The sequence below is a fragment of the Rhinichthys klamathensis genome, unplaced genomic scaffold, assembly GCF_029890125.1.
Source record: "Rhinichthys klamathensis goyatoka isolate OS25496 unplaced genomic scaffold, OSU_Roscu_1.1 h1tg000422l_1, whole genome shotgun sequence".
NCBI lineage: Eukaryota > Metazoa > Chordata > Actinopteri > Cypriniformes > Leuciscidae > Rhinichthys > Rhinichthys klamathensis.
In genome coordinates this window covers 1017255-1037936 of record NW_026606920.1, presented here as the reverse complement: position 1 = coordinate 1037936, position 20682 = coordinate 1017255, and the positions used below count along the sequence as shown (strand labels likewise).

The 20682-nt window shown below is 40.5% G+C and overlaps 1 protein-coding gene across 9 annotated transcripts in view; it reads left to right on the top strand.

Annotated features, from left to right (window-relative positions):
* The window catches only part of map4l (microtubule associated protein 4 like), a 47137-nt gene that overhangs the window by 18805 nt on the left and 7650 nt on the right, over window positions 1-20682 (top strand). For 3 of the 9 annotated variants that reach the window (XM_056235416.1, XM_056235417.1, XM_056235408.1), the window contains 9 exons: window positions 6514-6947; window positions 7176-7367; window positions 10506-10620; window positions 11717-11761; window positions 12792-13048; window positions 15438-15491; window positions 17292-17384; window positions 17589-17670; window positions 17774-17880. In XM_056235416.1, the coding sequence (XP_056091391.1) occupies window positions 6514-6947; window positions 7176-7367; window positions 10506-10620; window positions 11717-11761; window positions 12792-13048; window positions 15438-15491; window positions 17292-17384; window positions 17589-17670; window positions 17774-17880 (1379 nt within the window). The remainder of the gene's footprint in view (window positions 1-6513; window positions 6948-7175; window positions 7368-10505; window positions 10621-11716; window positions 11762-12791; window positions 13049-15437; window positions 15492-17291; window positions 17385-17588; window positions 17671-17773; window positions 17881-20682) is intronic. The other 6 variants (XM_056235412.1, XM_056235410.1, XM_056235409.1 and 3 more) reach the window with 6 other exon arrangements.

Below are 20682 nucleotides of genomic sequence, written 5' to 3'. Positions count from 1 at the left end.
AATAAATTTCAGTTTTCTTATTAATACCTTTATAGGGGTGGTATCCAGCATTCTCAGTAATCCATGACAACAACGTTGGATTGATTTAGTTTAGTTTGAATGAAAGAAGCTTTTAACTTAATGTGAAAATAAATTTTTCATTGACTAAATTGTTTAATTAAATTGTTCAAATAAACAGTTGATTCAAGCACATAATATTTAGGAACAGTTATTTTTAGTTGGTGGTATTTATAGGCTGAATTCATACTCCCTATAGTATTTTGTGGCTTTCTCTGTCTTTCATCTCTCTCACATACACATCTCCTCCTCTCTCTCCCATCCTCTTGCAACAGCTCATGTAAAATTGATGGCTCTGCCGTTCGCCATTATATAAGACTTACAGAGTTGTTCTTTTTATAGCAAGCGATTAGGGTGTGTTCAGAGGCGTTTGAGAGGTGCTGCGCTCCGGCAGGGATATTGAGAGATATCGAGTACTGGGCGGTAGCTTTAGATTAAATGCTAACACAGAAGATCCCTTATGGCGTCTTTAATGACGTAATGAGTCTGGAAATTCTTTGTTTTTTAGCTGTTCAGGTTTGTTCACCAAGCTAAAGTCACAAGAGCAAAAGCTAAACTTGATGAAATGCTTTTGCATGTAATGCCACTTCCTGCTTTAGAGAAATGTATTGGTTTCACACCTGCCTGGTGTGAGAAAATGTGATATTTTTCTGCTCTTCTTCTTTATGAGTTAGGCATAATTAATATTTGCAAATGCATTTAAATATAATTGGGTCACTTTTCAGCTAGACATTGGCCTGTTGATTTTTTTTGACACAGCACTTGGTTTTCTCTGGATTTCAGTCTTCAAAATGCAAAAATAGGAGATGCCCCTCTTGGCCCTTTATTCCCTCCCTTTACTCGCATCAGCCGTCCTTTCTTGCCCTTGCTCACTCACTTCCTCTCCCTCCCCTCGGGTGGTTCCGACCACACAGGACCCTAAATATCAGCAGCTGCATTGACGGGGAGACTGTTGCTATGGAAATGGGAGGCGGTTTCCTTGGTGATGCAGCGAATAGGACCTGCCAAAGAACAAGGGTGTAACTGTAGGATATGTTCCAGAAATAGAAACTCTGTGACATCCCGATTACTCAATGAGCATACATGTTCTACCCCACGCTGAATGTGTTAAATGCATTTCTGATGCTGTGTTTTTTCATTACTGAAAAGAACATTTTGATACTTATTGTGCACAGGTTTAACATATAGAGGTTGGCACTAGCATAAAATTGCTCCATTTGTCCAAAAACTCTATTTATAGTCATCATGAAACTCTTCTGAATATATAATATAATATAATATAACATAATATAATAACTTTTTGTATTCAGAAATGGTCAATGCTGTGCCCATGTTAAATGCATTAATTTATTGTCTAAATGTTAAATAATGACAACAAAAAGGATTATATAGACAAAATTGTTTATTTTAATCATAAACTATAGTAAACAGTTAAAAAGGGACAACAATCCCTGAGAGAATGTACCACAATTGAAGACTAAAAATGCATAAACAAATGCAAAAGTGACAGAAAGTTTTAATACCCTCTGTATATTGAACCATATGATGTGGTGGTGTGTTTTCTCAAGGGAATGTAAACAATAAAATACATCTGACATGTCCTTATGCAACAAAATCCATTCACAAGAATCTGGCCCATTAAATGAGACAGGCAGAGAGAAAAGATTCCTTTTATATCTGTCAATGGCCTGGGATGGCTCTGCAGTAGATGCATTGTTTGTGTGTGGAAAGCCAATCAGATTACACGCGTATTACGAAATAACACACTTCTACTCAAGTCTGGAAGGGCAGATGCAGTGGATTTTGCTGTTTTGTGGTGTCTCTGATATAATTTTGAAAACCACAGTTTTTACTGCTCACATTTTTCATGGTAGGACTCTTGTAATTAACTGGTCGAATAGAGGTTTAACGGTTAGTGCTATTTCTGTGCAGATACACACTGTAAAGTACTGAATAATGCAAAACTTTTCTGTTGTGACTGATTTTGGAAGTGATTTATGTAGCTCAGTTTAATGATTTTTTTTTCTTTTTTCATGAATGACTCAAGTCTTGCTTGAGATAATCACCAGGTGTTTGTCATCATAAAAAGGATAATTTCTCAGAGACAGAAGACAGTGAGAGGACATGACTGAACAGCCCCTTTTTTACTGATTTATCTGTTGAGTTTAAGAAAATTTTTTTTTGATGCTTTCTTGCCCTCAACAAGCCACAAACACATTGTGATCTGCATGCACTAAACAAGTTTATCCATTGCAAGTAAATATGTCTATACTGGGTCACATTTTCTTTTACCTTGTGTTGTTCATGGTGTTTAAGGATGAGGAGATGTCTGCTGCTACCTGTCTATGTTGGCATTGGTTTGACTGGCTTGAGCTGGAAATACTTTAGTTTGATTGGACACAGAACTTTTGGACCCCATTGTATTTCATTGTATTGGCAAATTCTTTAGAGTGGATTATTTTGTTTTGCACAGAAGATAGAAAGTCCTACAGGTTTGATAAAACTTGAGAGTGAGTAAATGATGACAGACTTTTCATTTTTTGGTGAACAATCCCTTTAATACACTCTCATTAGGAACATGGGGCCATATTTACTAACATTTCGCGCCAGCATAAACCCTCTTTTGGCATTTAGAAACTACTGTCAGAATTTTCTAAAGACACGCAGTGAAAAAAAAATGAGCGCTGAAAAGGCATGTATGGGGTTATTTTTGAAGCTGACCTTATTGCATATGCATTTGTAGGAGTTTCCCTTTCAGACGCAAAATTTATGGGAGGAGAGTATTTAAATGAATCACGCAAGGTGAATTACTAAGGCTTGCGCTAGTCAATTTACTGATATTTGCACCATTATTTGCCGCCCCAAAAAGCCAATATGTGTTGCTCTTGGTAAATTGCGTTGGTCATTATGGAAATGATCCGGCTGCGTCTGTGTTCTTTAATTTGCGTGTCGTCAGTAAGTCACGCACATAACTTTCCACTCCCTTCTGCGCTTTTTTTTTAATTGCGCTCTCACGCTAATTTGCCCTGTTTAGTAAATCGGGCCCATAGTATCTCTAGAGAGTGAAAGGCACAATAAACAACAGAGGTCATACGTCCATCAGCCTCTCATATCGTGAGAGAAAGAGAAATATAATGGTTCAGATCTCAAATAAGCTGATATACGATTAAATGTTATTGATACCAACGTTATCGTGTTCAGTGAGGGACACAGCACCTGAGGACCAGGCAATGATGACATCCTCCATCACCACCACTAAGGGTAAAGGTGAACGCTTGTGTCTGCTAGAACATTCTGAGTGCCAAACGAGACAATGTGTGAGTGCGAGAGAGAGAAAGGGGTATTTATAAACATGCTAGATGCTAAAAGCAAGGGTTTTCAGTGCAGAGCGGCCAATAAGGACGCAGCTCACGCAATCACGTGATCGAAGACTTGGAAGGAATGTGCTGACAGAATTAGGGTGAGAGAGAGAATCAGAGAGAGGAGGGGGATTTGGGAGAGAGACGCAGAGTCATCTCAGCCTCGGCTTTGAGGGAGGTTTAGAGACCGGCGCTATAGACTAACTCATCTCAATCACTGCCATTTACTGACGGATAGACACCTTGATACAGGACGAATATATCTAGAGAGGTAAGGATGTCATCCCAGCGCTCAGAGTGCAGAGATCTGTGCTCAGTGCCACCCTCCATGCCAGGCTTGGCATCCTCAACAGCTGCCCAGGGCTGGAACTGGCAGCAGGGGCAGCCAGGGAGTCTGCAATCCTCCAGAATGTTAGAGGACGACAAGCAGGACCTTTCCAAATCGACAGCACTCAGCCAGAAGGCGGACCAATGGGCAACCAGTCACCCATGCAGCAGGGGCGGGAAGAATTTGGGCAGTACAGCAGAAAGCCCCACAAGTCTCTCTTCCTCTCCGTCACCTCTGTCTCCAGGGAAAGCCCTTTCCACCAACGGGGTGACATCTAGACCTTCACCGCCGAGTGCCATCCTGACGTCTTCAGACAGTGATTGGGATCCACCCCGCGGCATCTCGAAAACAGGCCTGACGCCGAATTATTGCGTGATCGGCGTGGTGAATGACAGCTATATGGAGGCCACGGTTGAGGGCAAAACGGAGACGTGCCCACCCATATCACCCCCCATGCAACAGAACCGCGTGGTCCAGCGCACAATGTCAGACAGTACCCACCTGACAGTGCCCGCTAGCCTCCCGCTACCTGATAAATATCCAGGCAAGGATGTGCCGCCACCACAGACTGCCGTCAAATACTTCACCGTAGAGGACAAACAGAGCATTCTACCATCCACGACGAGTATCCCATCAGACCCTACTACAAAGAAAGAACAGCCTGCTGGTGTGTTACAGAGTTCTGGCAGGATACAGTTACCGCAACAGCTGTCGGAAAGTGGGAATGCTGTTTCATCCCGTGAAATTCAGCCTAAAGGTGTTTGTAATGGTAGGTGAGATCAGCTGCTTTAATCTCAATGGTGCCGGTTTCAAGGTCTGCAATGGTCTTCAATCCAGTGTAGGTTTGTGATCTCTAGATACTAACTAGTCCCTTTACGCATAAACATAAACAGATATATCATAATCAGATGTTCTTTCGGTAACGCTTCCTTTTACAGTCCTGTTACCCATGCACTTACTATGTACTTATTATAGTAATTATAATTACTGGGTAATAAGGTACTAACCCTGAACCTACCCCTAAACCTACCCCTAACCCATGTACTTACCTTATATTAGCCAGTACTTTCTAGGTAAGTACACTGTAAGTAGACGTAAGTACTGTACTGTAAAAGGAAGCGTTACCGTTCTTTCTTTACATAGTATCTGTGACAGAGCTGAACATACACTGCAATTCAAAAGTTTTGGGTAGATAGCAATTAAAAAAAACTATTTTGTATTTAATATAATTTACAATGTAGTTTATTTCTTTGGCAAAGCTGAATTTTCATCATCATTACTCCAGTTTTCAGTGTCACTGATTTGCTGCTCAAGAAACATTTCTTATTATTATTAATGTTGAAAACATTTGTGCTGCTTAATGTTTAAGGATACGCTGATAATTTTTTTCAGGATTCCTTGATGAATAGAAAGTTCAAAAGAACAACATTTATTTGAAATGGAAATATTTTGTAACAATGTAAAAGTGATGGTCTTTACTAATTCCTCTGATCAATTTAATGTGTCCTTGCTGAATGAAATTCATTTTTTAAAAACTCTTACTAAATCCAGACTTTTGAGCAGTAGTGTATTGTGTTTTTGTTGCAAACATGCTCTAAATGGTCTGCTATAGATGGTTGTTATTGAAAAATTATATTAAGCACAGCTGAGAGTGAAATAAAAAGAGAGGGTTAGGGGTTATGTTATTTAGCTAACTCTTCAATGTGGATTTAATTTTGAGCCAGAATGGTGTCTTGTATTTTATTTTGCACAGTTCTGATCTCAGTTACATCTAACAGTTTTCAGCTTGGCATGTATGCGTCTTCTACATTTTAAGACACTTAAAGGCACAATATGTAAGATATTGGGATTAAAACATCCAAAAACTACTAGAACAATGTTATATATTTTGTTGACTTGTGGGGTTTTCATCTGGGCATCCCTAAAGGTACCCTAGGGCATCTGTTCCAAATGTTCATAACTTTTCTATTATTATATTAACTATTATTAGCTAATCACAAATTTCTAATTTTCTAATTAATTACCCCTTAAGAATTATCAGCATTATATTCTTCAAGAACATTATTAAAAATGCTACAGAGAAAACCTAGCTGATATTAGTTTGAAAATCAGCTGCTATAGAGGTCAAAATAGTCTGGTACAAAAGACAAAAGAGACCTATAAAATTCCATTTCATCTAATTAAAAAGGAAACAGATTATGTCCTTTGTGTATCAATGTAACATAAAATAATAGTAAAGTCACGGTATAAAAATATAATAAAAGTATACTTTACATAAATATTGCTAGAATTTAACAATATATAATAAACTAGATGTCTGTGAAACGTATTCAATAAGTATTTGCCATCCTGTCTAAGGAGCAAAGCGCTTTCTTTATTTCTTTTCCTCTCTCTCTCTCTTTTTTTTTGTTGTTGGTGTTTTGGTCCTCCGTTGGCCATTGATTTTTCACTTTGTGGAGAGAATGGTGCCAAGTTACATAAGGCATCCAGGCTGACAATGTGCTTTTCTGTCTGTCCGCTCAAGGCACTTTCTGTGCCCTTTTCCATGACCTCTCATGCTCATCTACTCTCATTCTTATTGTCAGAATGTACTGAGACTTGAGGCATCAAGTGCAGCTTACTGTTAATTTATGTCCCCATAAATATATTAAAACAAGCTACAACCAAAAGCCCTGTGTGAACAAACATAGTAATGCTCAAAATGTTAAGAATTGCAAATACAATTTACTTGATTAAATATGGATATTTCAAATTTGTCTTTTTTTGAAGTAAAAGAAGATAAGACAGCCAAGGAGAAAATGGAGAATGTGCAAACTGCTTCAAAGATGGAAAGCATCAACATAATTGAGAAGCAAGACAAGCCTGAGAAGATGGAGAAGATCGATCACCTGAACAAGAAAGATGAGATTACAAAGAAAACAGACAATGTGGATAAGACTCAGAAGAGTGAGCAGATCATCAAAGATGAGAAGAAAGTCGAGAAAGAGGAGAAACAGGATAATAAAGCTGAGAAAAAGGAGAAAGTTGAGAAAGTAGACAAACCCGAGAAGATGAACAAGGAGAAAGAGGAGAAGAAAGACAACAGGGAAAAAGTAGACAAGACAGCCAAAGCTGAGAAGAACATGACGGCTGCTAAAGGACCTGCTAAGTCTCCAACAGAAAATGGGAGCAAGGAGGTGACCAGCCTGGACAGTAAGACCAAGGTAAGTCTGAAAAACAGAGGGATTTCATTAATCAGATATGCTACTCTGACTTTGATTTAAACTGTCACCTTTGAGAAGAGGGGTTTGCTCTCATTTTTCCATCTTTATAAGGATTATTAATTTATAATGGTTGACCAATGGTCAACCATTGCTGCTACTTTGATTTTATACGCTCCCACGTTTGCATCTAGTTTTTCTTTTGTGCTTTTTGCAAATACATGCATATAGCCTTCAGTTGGGTCAACCAAACAAAGCTCAGCAAGACCAAACTCGCTGTCCACTGGAGACAGTGCTGGTGCCACCAAACGTACCTCTCCCAACTCTGCCAGTAAAAAAAGCCCTATACCCAAGGCAACAACCCCCACTACTGGTACCAAGAAAACCCCCACCACCACATCTACTCTTGAGACTAAGGCCAAGGTGAGTTAACACCATTTCCCCCATCTGTGGTTTGGCACCCAGCCAACAATCCACAGGGGAGACTTTTGTGACTTTCTCCGGTGCCCATCTCTTCTATTAAAATCAACCCATGGCTTGCTGTCTGTGTCATTGTCAACTCAAAATTGCAATCACCAGCTTAATCACAAGAAAGAGGCATGTTTTAGACCACTGATAAAATACGAGGTCCAGTTATGTTCCTTCAATTAAATTCCCCTAGAACAGACAGATATCAGATAAGGACTAATTATATGCTTCTCTATTGTGATTAGGTTCTAAACTGCTTTTTCTCCTACTTTTATGCATGGAGCTTGTGGAATATAATTAAAGGTAGGGTAGGGAATTTTTGGAGCAGCTAGCAATAGCAAGCTAGCTTTGAAAGCTCAGAGTGCTCTGCAAAGCCATGCCTTCTTCAAAACACATGAACGCACACAGCAGATTCTGCAAAGCGTCACGAGAGACGGCGTTAAACTACCTCATGTCACAAAGCACATAACATTACAATAATAATGAACGTAAACAACTTACAGAGCACTGACCTATACCACCTGACTGCTACAGATTAATTTCACTTAGATAGTGTTGATATAGAAATGCATAAATTCTAGTCATGAACCGCTCTGAGTATAACGTCACTAATTTCCATCTCTTGTAAATTACAGTAGTTATGGCGTGAACGCAGCATAACTTCGCTGTCCGATGAAAACCACGTATGTCCATTTTGCCGATTTTGAGATTTTTCGATGGATAGAATGTCCAGGTTCATTTCCGTATACAGCATGCTTCACATTATCTAAATGACCAATGAAAAGTTGTGAAATCATGTCATCTGATTTTCACGTATATCCATTTGGTGTCAAAGCTGTCAATCACGCCGCGTATCTCCCACCCTGTGGATGCATCTCGCCGGTCTCGTGAAGATTCGAAGCACTGCTACTTGGGCGCAGAGATATCACGCAACACCTGAAATAAAGCTTGCCACAAATAACCGGCGAAAGTAATGATTATGCATGAAACATTTGAATTGTTGATAAAGTTGACGATGCAGACTCGCCATCTTCGCAGTAGTGAACGCGCCTATAGAGAGAAATGCACACTTCATATGAAGTGGTTCTTTTTTATTAATCCAGGCAAATTTGTTGATGAAATATTGATTAAAATGAAGATACAATTTATACAAAACGAAATAAAATTTAAAGAAAGGCTTTCTACAAAACAAAACCTAGTAGATCAAAATCTGACCAATTCCAAATGTTTTCCGATTTAGGCCTATTGGTCATCTTATGATCCTATCTTACTCATCTCATGCGGTTCCGTTTTCATATAATCAACATAGATGAAATAAAAAAAAAAACATTATATAATTTAAACATAAATATGAAACGTATGTTTAAGTTTTTTAACTTATAAGCGTCACACCGCTCCGCTTTGCTCACATGCTAATAATCAAATAATACCCAGCGATCTTCGAATATTATTTTTGCTTGAAAATTTCGTTTTGTATAAATTGTATCTTCATTTTAATCAATGTTTTCATCAACAAATTTGCAAGCTTTATTTCAGGTGTTGCTTGATAGCCTATCTCTGCGCCCAAGTAGCAGTGCTCCGCCTGTGCTTCCCCCTATCAGTCTAGCATTGCCATGTCAGTGTATTGATTCATTGTCCCTTCATAGTTTGCAAGAGACATATAATAAACTGACCGTATTAATAATCTAAGACGTAGGCTATTTAATAAACTGAGCGTAGCCTATTCATCTGTCAATATGAAACGCGACTGGGTCATTCTAATTAATGATCGGAAAAATGCGTATCGACCACCGTTACTGTAAAATATGCACGTATGTCCATTTAAACTCGATTTTGTTCAAATGTGGATTATATCATTACACTGGCAAGAATATGGTTACATTTAAAGTTGTCGTACCAAGTATGACAACGCTACGTTCAACTGCTTTTGAAATTACGTGTTTTTTTCACTTCCTGAAAAGTAACCGTTTTGGACATACGTGAGTTTCATCGGGCAGCGACGATAACCTTGTTGTTTTGGTTCAGGAGGAACTGTAAAAGGTGTCTGCTGTTTCGGTTGCGGTGCTCGTGACTAGCATCTAACTCTGCCTAGCATTAAAACCGCTGAAGACGTGTGATGTCTGCACGAGCAGGGTGAGCGGAGGTATGAAAATACATACGTAGGACATCGTACCATTGCAATGATTGGTTGAACTTTTTATGGTCCTACACCTTCGACAGACGACATATAAATACATTTAGACCTTTGATTGCTATCAGGATGTGAAGAGACTTTCAACCAGAATAACCAAAAAAAATTCATTCTGGAACAAATTGCCTACTCTGCCTTTAATCTATTATTCATTTTCACCTTTTTATTGAGTGTCATCTCTTCTCTGCTTGTCTTTATGGGTGATTTTTCAGTTAGGGGATTTATTATTTTTATTGTTTCAACAAATTATTTTGTAAAGAGATTATACAGTATGCTTTAAATCTTAATATGGAAACAATTTATACATTTAAGTTAAAGGGATAGTTCACCAAAAATTTTAAATTCTGTCACCATTTACTCACCCTCAAGTTGTTCCAAACCTGTATGAATTTCTTTCTTCTGCTGAACACAAAATAAGATATTTTGAAGAACGTCGGTAACCAAACAGCTGATGGCCATTGACTTCCATCGTATTTTTCCCCTGTTTGTTTACCAATATTCTTCAGCAGAAGAAAGAAATTCAAACAGGTTTGGAACAACTTGAGAGTGAGTAAATGATGACAGAATTTTAATTTTTGGGTGAAGTATCCCTTTAATTGACTGCTAGCAAACAACAAAGTCATTACCATCACGTACAGCATCAAAAATCTACACCAACACCCACTATACCAAAATTCACTTGTAGGTTGATCAAGGTCATGATCTGATATTTCATCAGGGTCATGTGATGAAACATCTTTTATCAAGATTTCAAGTCAAACTCTGCCTTAATTGGACAATCACCCTCAAGCATTGAGCCACCCTTAAGCCACTGTGAATGTAACTCATCTAATCAACCTCTTGTCTTGACGTCAACTTATCCCTGATCATTCGGCTTTCTGAAATCGTATTGTTTCCATCAGTCTTCTGAGACTGGCACACCAGCCCAGCGTCGCCCTCCAGTGCCAAAGGCTAAAGCTGCATCTGCTACCAACTCTAAAAACGGCACAAGCACCACATCTGTCCGACGCTCCTCCGGTGAGTTGTTCCGTCATATAGAATTTAGACAGGCGATTGAAATCTACTGAAAGATGTTGTTTCATGCTGTTATACCACAGTACAACCAATTGAATATACTGTACTCCTGTCCCTCACAGCCTCATTTTGATTCCTGTCAAAAAAATAAATATGCCACTACCTACTGAATCAACATTGGACAAATTGAATGCCTGGAAAATGGATATACAGGAAGATATAGATGAGGCAGACTGGAAAGATGCATATCTTAAAGCACAAACACAGACAATAAATACAAGGTTTTAAATTACTGCAATATAAATGGTTAATGAGAACCTATATAACACCTGTCAATCTTCATCAAATGTCCGGTAATATTCCAGATATGTGTTCTAAATGCTTGGATGATAATGGTACATTATATCATTGCCTCTGGGAATGTCCAAAAAAACAAAACTCCTGGAAGGAGGTTACAAAATGTATGTCAGACATGTTTAAGATTAAAATTCCTTTGAATGTAAAACTTCTTGGAATATATCCAATGGACCTTATACAAACATCAAGACCGATTAAACTTGTAGACTTTGGTCTGCTTCAAGCCAGATGAGCTATTGCATTATGCAGCTGGAAGAATATGGGTGCTCCATCCATGAAAATGTGGATAAAGGAGATATCAAACTGTATCGGACTGGAAAGGCTAACTTATATTGCTAAGTGCAAGAGGAAAGACTTTGATCAGCTGTGGGAGCCATACATAAATATCATGTAAACTGGGAATGTAGACCTTACAGGAAAAGACTTTGTAAACACAGTCTGTTACAAATTCATTTATTATTTTTTTAAATTATTTATTTATCTTTATTTTTTAAACTTTTTTTATGCATTTCATCCTTTAAGAAGTGTAAATTGAATATGTATATGATATGTGAAAGGGTGTAAGCATGTCTTGTTCTGTGGTTATAAAACAAGAAAAGGACAATAAACATATTTTTAAAAAATTATGGGACTACCATGACTAAGGTGCAGTATATAGGATCTCAGGTTAAGGTTAAGTGAGGCATAATGATGTAATGACTTTTAAATTTACATAATTTAATTTGATTGTGTGTTTTTATAGCTACAAAGACTGAAAACCAAGCAGGAGAGGTGAAAAAGGCACCAGGTGAGAATGATGTAGTTTTCTTATTCTATCTTATTCTTATCGAGAAATATTTTGGTACAATAGTGATAGACATAGCAAATTTAACTACATGAAATGTTAAAAGACCTGGCAATGATATTTACTACATAGAGTAATAAGATTGTGTCAGATTAGTTATTTATATGCTTATTGTTGCAGTGTTGTACCTTGTAAAAAAAAATTCCAGCGAGCTAATAAACTCTTGTGCATTTTAACTCCCAGAAGTTGCTTTAGGGCTGCCAGTGAGATTGGAACTTGTGATTTCCGAACGGTCTTACCATTTTTAGGTGCAATATAAATCGTTAAACCATCTTAGGCTTTGAGACTGGATGTAATATAAAGTGTGATTAACATGTTTGTTCTCCCAATATAGAACAAACAAGCCATCAAGATATTAAGGCAAACATTTCAATTAGCAGAGACTTGAATAACAACCAATATAATATAATAATGTAGAGAAAATATATCCTGGGCAAGTAAACAGAGACAATCCAACAATACAGAGATTCAAAAGTGGTGAGATCATCTTTACAGTGGTCAGGTGCTTATGTGCAAATAAAGGTGCTTACCTGTCTGTAGCTGTTACTAAATGCTGCTTTGATGGAGGCTTAAAGAGCAGGGTGAGAAGTTTACCTCTACTGTTTCCTGAAAACACAGCAGTTCTGAGCTAATACACACTGACTAGTGCAGTTGTTAGTCATCAAATCTGAAGATGCTGACATAGTCAGGGATAGACTTATTCACAGAGGCTTGTCTCAAACCATCACACTGATAGAGCCTTCAACTCCTCTCTTCATCTCATTGTACACAACAGCAGAAAACCTTGTCACTCAGATGAGAGCTTGCCACTTTTGTAGTGGCTTAGGAAGAAGAAACATTCATGAGGTCAATGACAACAGGAATGATCTGTCTGTGACCTTTCATGCATACTGTATTAAACCTCCTGTGGTGTGCTGTTTTCTGCTGCAGTACTTAATGTGCGTTTTACTTTATTTGCTTCATGTTTTCACAGTTAAAACAACTCCAAGGACAACTCGCACACCAACCTCTGCCACCAGCACAGCAGCCACCAATGGAACCCCGACCTCTCGACCGTCCCGCATAACCAAACCCCCCGTGCCCAAGCAGACTCCCCTTGAGAGGAAGCCTCCTGTGCCTCGAGCCCCCCGAAACGTCCGGACCACCAATGCACCGCTGCCGGATCTAAAAAACGTGCGCTCCAAGATCGGTTCCACCGATAACATGAAGTACCAGCCTGGAGGAGGCAAGGTGAGTTGATTGGTCAGGACAGAACCAGGAGAATTTGCATGTGTTCAAGGAATGAAATAATCTAGGCTTTAGAGACACACATACAGTCACCTAAAGGATTATTAAGAACACCTGTTCAATTTCTCATTAATGCAATAATCTAATCAACCAATCACATGGCAGTTGCTTCAATGCATTTAGGGGTGTGGTCCTGGTCAAGACAATCTCCTGAACTCCAAACTGAATGTCAGAATGGGAAAGAAAGGTGATTTAAGCAATTTTGAGCGTGGCATGGTTGTTGGTGCCAGACGGGCCGGTCTGAGTATTTCACAATCTGCTCAGTTACTTGGATTTTCACGCACAACCATTTCTGGGGTTTACAAAGAATGGTGTGAAAAGGGAAAAACATCCAGTATGCGGCAGTCCTGTGGGCGAAAATGCCTTGTTGATGCTAGAGGTCAGAGGAGAATGGGCCGACTAATTCAAGCTGATAGAAGAGCAACTTTGACTGAAATAACCACTCGTTACAACCGAGGTATGCAGCAAAGCATTTGTGAAGCCACAACACGCACAACCTTGAGGCGGATGGGCTACAACAGCAGAAGACCCCACCGGGTACCACTCATCTCCACTACAAATAGGAAAAAAAGGCTACAATTTGCAAGAGCTCACCAAAATTGGACAGTTGAAGACTGGAAAAATGTTGCCTGGTCTGATGAGTCTCGATTTCTGTTGAGACATTCAGATGGTAGAGTCAGAATTTGGCGTAAACAGAATGAGAACATGGATCCGTCATGCCTTGTTACCACTGTGCAGGCTGGTGGTGGTGGTGGTGTAATGGTGTGGGGGATGTTTTCTTGGCACACTTTAGGCCCCTTAGTGCCAATTGGGCATCGTTTAAATGCCACGGCCTACCTGAGCATTGTTTCTAACCATGTCCATCCCTTTATGGCCACCATGTACCCATCCTCTGATGGCTACTTCCAGCAGGATAATGCACCATGTCACAAAGCTCGAATCATTTCAAATTGGTTTCTTGAACATGACAATGAGTTCACTGTACTAAAATGGCCCCCACAGTCACCAGATCTCAACCCAATAGAGCATCTTTGGGATGTGGTGGAACGGGAGCTTCGTGCCCTGGATGTGCATCCCACAAATATCCATCAACTGCAAGATGCTATCCTATCAATATGGGCCAACATTTCTAAAGAATGCTTTCAGCACCTTGTTGAATCAATGCCACGTAGAATTAAGGCAGTTCTGAAACCGAAAGGGGGTCAAACACAGTATTAGTATGGTGTTCCTAATAATCCTTTAGGTGAGTGTAGATACTGCTCTTGACCTCATTGTTTTCTTTACAGATTTAGAATCAATTTGATGCATTATTTGGCAACACATGATCATAAGCTCTTGTGCTGCACTATTGCTGCCATTTAACGCAGTAAGAAATCTCAAATTCTGCAATAGTTGTTTCTCATTCGTATGTCTCATATCGCTGCTGCTCAATGTAAATTCCATTATTCATTGATCCTTAACTTTAAGATACAGACAGTTTTGACTGAGCTCATGGATCCAACAATTTTTTGTGATTGACGTCCACTATGGAAAACGAAGCCTTCAATTTTTCATTGTACACTGAGATTTTCTTACAAAATGTATGTAGAATGAATGTGTCTGTTTTCTATAGCCACCTCACAGCCAACTATCTTACCCCATCTCTTTGAAATAAAAAATACCATATAACAGGATTCCATAAAGGATTTTCTCTTATCGGCAAGGATCTAGTAAAGACAATGCATTTGGATTTCAGACAGTGACTGTCAACTAAAGGCCACAATACATAATTTAAATTAAAATGTCTTTTTATAAAACCTTCCATTAATTATGTTTGCTTCTTGGATTTATGCTTCCATTAATATTTTCACCCCAAAAAATGTTGTCATCATTTATTCACTTTCTGTCTTCTGTGCAACACAAAAGAAGATATTTTGAATAATGTTTTTGCCATTCCAAAACAGCATTGTACCCTATTGACTTTCATTGTATGGACACCAGACAACACAAAATATCATCTTTTCTTGTTCCATAGTAAAAAGTCGTACAGGTTTGGAATAAAGTGAGGGTGAGTAAATGAAAAAATATATATTTTTGGGTGAACTATCCCTTTAAGTTTCAATGATGCCATAGATCTGCTTTGTAGTTAATTAAACAGACACACAGTTAAATACACTGTCTCCTGCACAATTCATTAGACACAAACTGTCAGGTGATTCTTCCAGGTTCAAAAGTAACCTTCGGATGTATCACAATGAGTGAGTCAGTATGCTATTCCTCCGACCCTGCGACCCTGGGCTTTCTGTACCTCCTCCCTGCACTGCACTGACTAAAGGGGTGCTTGTCTCCTCAGGTCTCTGCAGCCCAGGGCAAGACCGATGCTCTGCCAAAGACCAGCCAGGGCAAAGTGAGTCCCTCCCAATGACATCTCCCTGACTCGCTGCCTCAGTGTCACTGTCTCCTGCTCTTGCTCTCGCTGTCTTTCCAAAGATCCTCTAGAAACTGGTTTAACAAACCCACATTTTTATGAGTGTACACGGAAACACTAAACACTTAAAGACTGACAATTTGTGAACTGAAATTAGGGTAAAATGGTTTTCTGAATGAACATGCGATCACAGTTGTTATAGATAAAATTGTCCACATACACTTGTTAGAAAAAATATCATTAGAGCAATGCAGCTTTGTATGTCTTCTGTGGATTTAACACCACACCATTCTGTCTCTCATTAGTTCACCAATGAACATTGTGCCACTCTTTGTGGATTATTTGTAGAGTCTGCTTTACCATTGTTACCAGTTAAATGTCATAGTGTTTTTGTTCTTAAGCTTTGCAGTAATCACGTCCATAAAGAGCATAACTGCATGTTGTACAGACTCAGCAATTGTATCAACACTCTGTAGTGCCATTAATTTCTTACTTTGGATTATTTGCACTCTTGCTTTTGCTTTTAAGGGGGACAATGTGTTTACACTGCACATATAATATGTGCTATTTATCTCACCTTTCTTACAACTTTTCGCAAAGGAGGCTGTGGCTATTCTTGGAGAACGTATGAAATGAAAAATGGGACGATTCATTTCCATGAACTTCTTTAAAAAAATACTTGCACAAAATAGGACAAAATGTCTCAAAAAAGATGATATTATATTATATTATATATCTATTTTACATTATATTGCTTAATATTATGTCTATATTATATTATTGACTGGTTATTAAAACAAGACCAACCTTATGTCTACATTCCAAAGCATTCTTGAGTTAGAACTATTTAAGTTTGGATAGTGCATTTTCATGTCTATGCAAAAAAATGGGGGATGACGGTTAATGGGTTACAAAAAACCTGTTTCCATTCAAAAATACGGTGTATTACAAAATGTGTTTTTAGCCCCCAAGATCACCTACAGCCTCCTGTTGTTTCACAATGCCAGATGTGTGTTTTGAGAAATTGTGCCTTTTTATAACTGTTACTCTGTCATGTTTGCAGTTCCATACAAATTATTTAGCAGCATTTTGCATGTTAATTACTAAATAGGCTTAGCGATAATGGTGTTTCTTTGCTGCTCAAAGAATCATCATGGTCATGTTTTTTGTTTTCAGCAAATGTATCAGTTTTCGGCGCAGCCTTTGAGCTATGCAGTTAACTCCAAATCACATTTGCTTTTCCTGGAGTGGTCTGTTACAAGAGGTCAAATGAAATATATTTAGACAGCAGTCCCTCGAGTTTTTAAGCAATACCTGAGATTAACGCAATAAAGTGAGCTTTAGGCTGTGAAAAACACACTCTGAGTCAGACAAAGTGTTCCGGGCCTGCTATTACTCTGTCCAAACAAATATATGAGTCACACAAACAAATACTACACCAAACAGCACAGTAGACAATGAACATTTATTTGAGTCTACCAGAGGGCTGCCACATAAAAAGTTCAGGAATTAGCTGACATCCTCAAATACAAGTAAGAGAAAATAACTGTTTTGTGCAAATAAATGAGTAGCTTGATCATTAAAATTCAACTACTTGACATGAACATGATGATTTTGTATTTTCAGTGTCGTCGTGCTACTTTTTACTTTTGATTTACAAAAGTACAATATTGTTTAACACACTCATAGCCTTCATAGCTTCATAGTGTTGATCTGTTTTGCATGCGTTACAGAATAACCTATGACCATGTGTCCTCTTTGCTATTGTGCTATGTTCAGGTTCAGATAGTCCACAAAAAGCTGGACTTCAGCCATGTGACCTCCCGATGCGGCTCCAAGGACAATATCAAGCATGTACCTGGTGGAGGAAATGTAAGTGTACAGTGTCACCTCTCTTTTATAAAACTGTGTTAACTCATTTCATAACAATGTGTTGATCATAGAAGTACAAGCATTTGATGAGCCACATATAACCAGATCAGTTTACAATGAGTTAGATTGACTTTCCTCTAAAGACATCCATCATAAGAAACAAATGACACTTCAATCTAGCAACTCTTTACTCATGGTCTCCAGGTTCAGATTTTAAATAAAAAGGTTGACTTGAGCAAAGTGACCGCAAAATGTGGATCCAAGGACAACATGAAGCACAAGCCAGGTATGGGATGGATCGATTTTAATGTTGCCTATTACTGTGAATGCAATTTCATTGTGAGTACATGCAATAAATAGCCATGTGAATGATGATTGATCTCTCTCAGGTGGTGGTGATGTGAAGATTGAATCCCATAAGGTGAATGTCAATGCCAAGGCCAAAGTGGGATCACTGGACAATGTAGGCCATGAACCAGGAAGTAACAATGTAAAGGTGGTCATAAATAATAGAGGATATAACATATTAGGAATGTGCATCCCTCTTTCATTATTGATATTACATTTTCATGGGGTTCTTTCAAAAGCTAGTAAAGTACCTACCTTCAATTAATAATTAGTAATACCAGAGAATTTATTTAATGCATTGCACACCAATGCCATATACACGTGATGTGGTCCAATATGCACCACAAACACATGCAGGGTAATATAATACTTTACAGACCATATTAAATATCCCCACTAAAGGGCGAGCAACAAGCAATGTATAATATAATTCCTTATCCACATGGAAAAGAGAATATAAGCAAGACAGTTTGTAAGCAGGTTCAACCCCCTCAGCATATGGAAGTGTGGTCAGGTTTATGGCACCTCACATGGCTGAGTACCACTCATTTAGCATGTTATTTGATATTGCCAAGTGAATTACTGTTTTAATGACCTTAATATGTGGCATTGTTAGGAGATGATCAATGATATTCACTTCACCTGTGACTGGTCATAATGTTTTGGCTTATGTTGAAAAATCCAGCAGTGCTGGTTACCAGCATAAGGTGTGTTTTGCATGCTGGGACCAGCATGGGATGCTGGTTGATGATTTGCTGGTTCACATCATGGGAAGCGGGTGTGCTGGTGGACCAGCATATGATATCTTCTGGGTGCTGGTATGATCCCAGCAAAACCACAACATAACTTGTGTATGTGTTGCATATCACGTTTCTTAGTGTGTGTTCATAGTTAAATAAAGACCAAGGCAATTATCCAATTAACTTTAACAAATTATTTTATAAAGAAAAACACATGATGTAGGTTACATGTTTGTTGACAGAGCAAAATCATCCGTGTTAAACTATCACTGCTCAGTTTTCATATGGTTTCCTCCTGAAGGAGGGAACGGAGGACGTAATCGATGTCGACTGAAATGGGATCACGCTAGGGAGCCTATTGTCTTCGAGTATTTTAGAACGAGCCAATGCACATTGGCGTGCGAGATATGCATCTCACACTCCGCCCTGCGGCGCGGGTATACATACGGAAGTAGATGCACGCACCATTTGCTTTTCGCTGAGGAGCCGAGCGTAACTCGGAGTCAGCGGTGGTCCAGCGGCAGTGGCAAGGGGACTACGTCCTCCGTTCCCTCCTTCAGGGAAGCTGCAAACCAATCTTGGGGACGGATGCATTGGAAAATGCGCCTCTGCGTTAGCATCCTGAACGGGAGCTTGTGAAGGGCCCGGTTCAAGATACGCAGGTCCAAGATTGGCCGTAACCCACCACCTTTCTTGGGTACAATGAAGTACGGGCTGTAGAAGCCGGTCTTCATATCGGCTACTGACACCGGCTCTGTCGCGTCCTTCGCCAGCAGGACAGTGATTTCCGCGCGCATGACAGGAGCAGATTCGCTTGACACCGAAGTGTGGCGAACGCCGCTGTACTTGAGCGGATGCCGGCGGAACTGAATCGTATAGCCGAGCCTGATGGTAGGGAGGAGCCAGCTGGACGGGTTGGGAAGCACTTTCCAGGCTTCGACGAACCGGAACAGGGGGACCAAAGGTACCACAGACGTACCCGGGGTGGGGCAGCGAGGTGGAGGACAGGGACCCGTGGGCGGCCCGAAGCAGGGTCTGAGTGTGCAGTGCAACACTTACCTGTCTCCACGGGGCAGCAGGGGATGCGAGAGAAGGCGGATGAACGGGTCCTCGAACGCGTCGTGCTGCCGGCTGGCGAACAAGAGGGGACTGAGGGGTGCAAGGCTGTTCCACAGGGTTGCACACCGCCAACCTCGCCCTCATGGGACCCAGGGACGAAGGAATTCGCTCTTTTGACAATTTGGGTACCACTGGACTCCGGGGAGCCAGTGGCGGAACGGTAACCATCTGAAGAGCTCGTCCCCCCATCCCTGGGTGGCCTGTCTCAGGGACGCTTCGTCTGACACTTGCCCCCTGGCCGGGCGGCCTGCCTGCTGCTGGCTCTACGCTGGGGCCTGAGTGAAGGCTGTTGCGGTGGCCCCGCGGAATCGGAGGCAGCGGCAGGGGGACGCCCTCGGCAACGGGCAGGCAGAGAAACTGTCACCGGCAGCAGGGTTGAGGCAATAGCGGCCCGCCGGGACAGGGTGTGTCGGAAAGCCTCCATCTGCTCTTGGGCTGTGAAGAGCTGTTGGGTACAGCTCTCCACCGCGTCGCCGAACAGCCTGGGAAATTGGGGAGTTCAGGAACCGAACCTTGTCCGCATCCGCCATCTCAACCAGGCTGAGCCAACGTCGGCGCTCTTGGACCACTAAAGTGGACATCGCTAGACTGACCGCGCACGCTGCGACACTCGTGCCCCGGAGGGCGAGGTCAGTGGCAGTGCGGAGCTCACTCATGAGCGCACAATCTAGACTACCCTTGTGCATGTCCATGAGTGTCTTGGCCTGGTAGACCTGCAACAACGCCAGGGCATGCAAAGAGGAAGCAGCTTGCCCGCAAGCTTAGTAAACTCTGACCGTCAAATCTGACGCGAGCTCACAGGCCTGCGAGGGGAGACAAGGATCCCCCGTCCAAGATGCAGCAGTCGTTGGATACAGGTGTGTCGCAACAGACCGCTCCACTAGAGGGATAGCCTCATAACCCTTCACCGCTCCTCCATCAAGGGTAGCGAGGGGGGAAGAACCACTCAGGCCGTTTTCGGCAGTAAAAAGTGCCGTCAACGACCTAGTAAGCTGTCCATGCACTTCAGGAAAGAAGAGAACCAGCAATGCCCGCCCCGAGATACCAATCATCCAACCGGGACTGAGCAGGACACGGTGGAGGGTTCCACT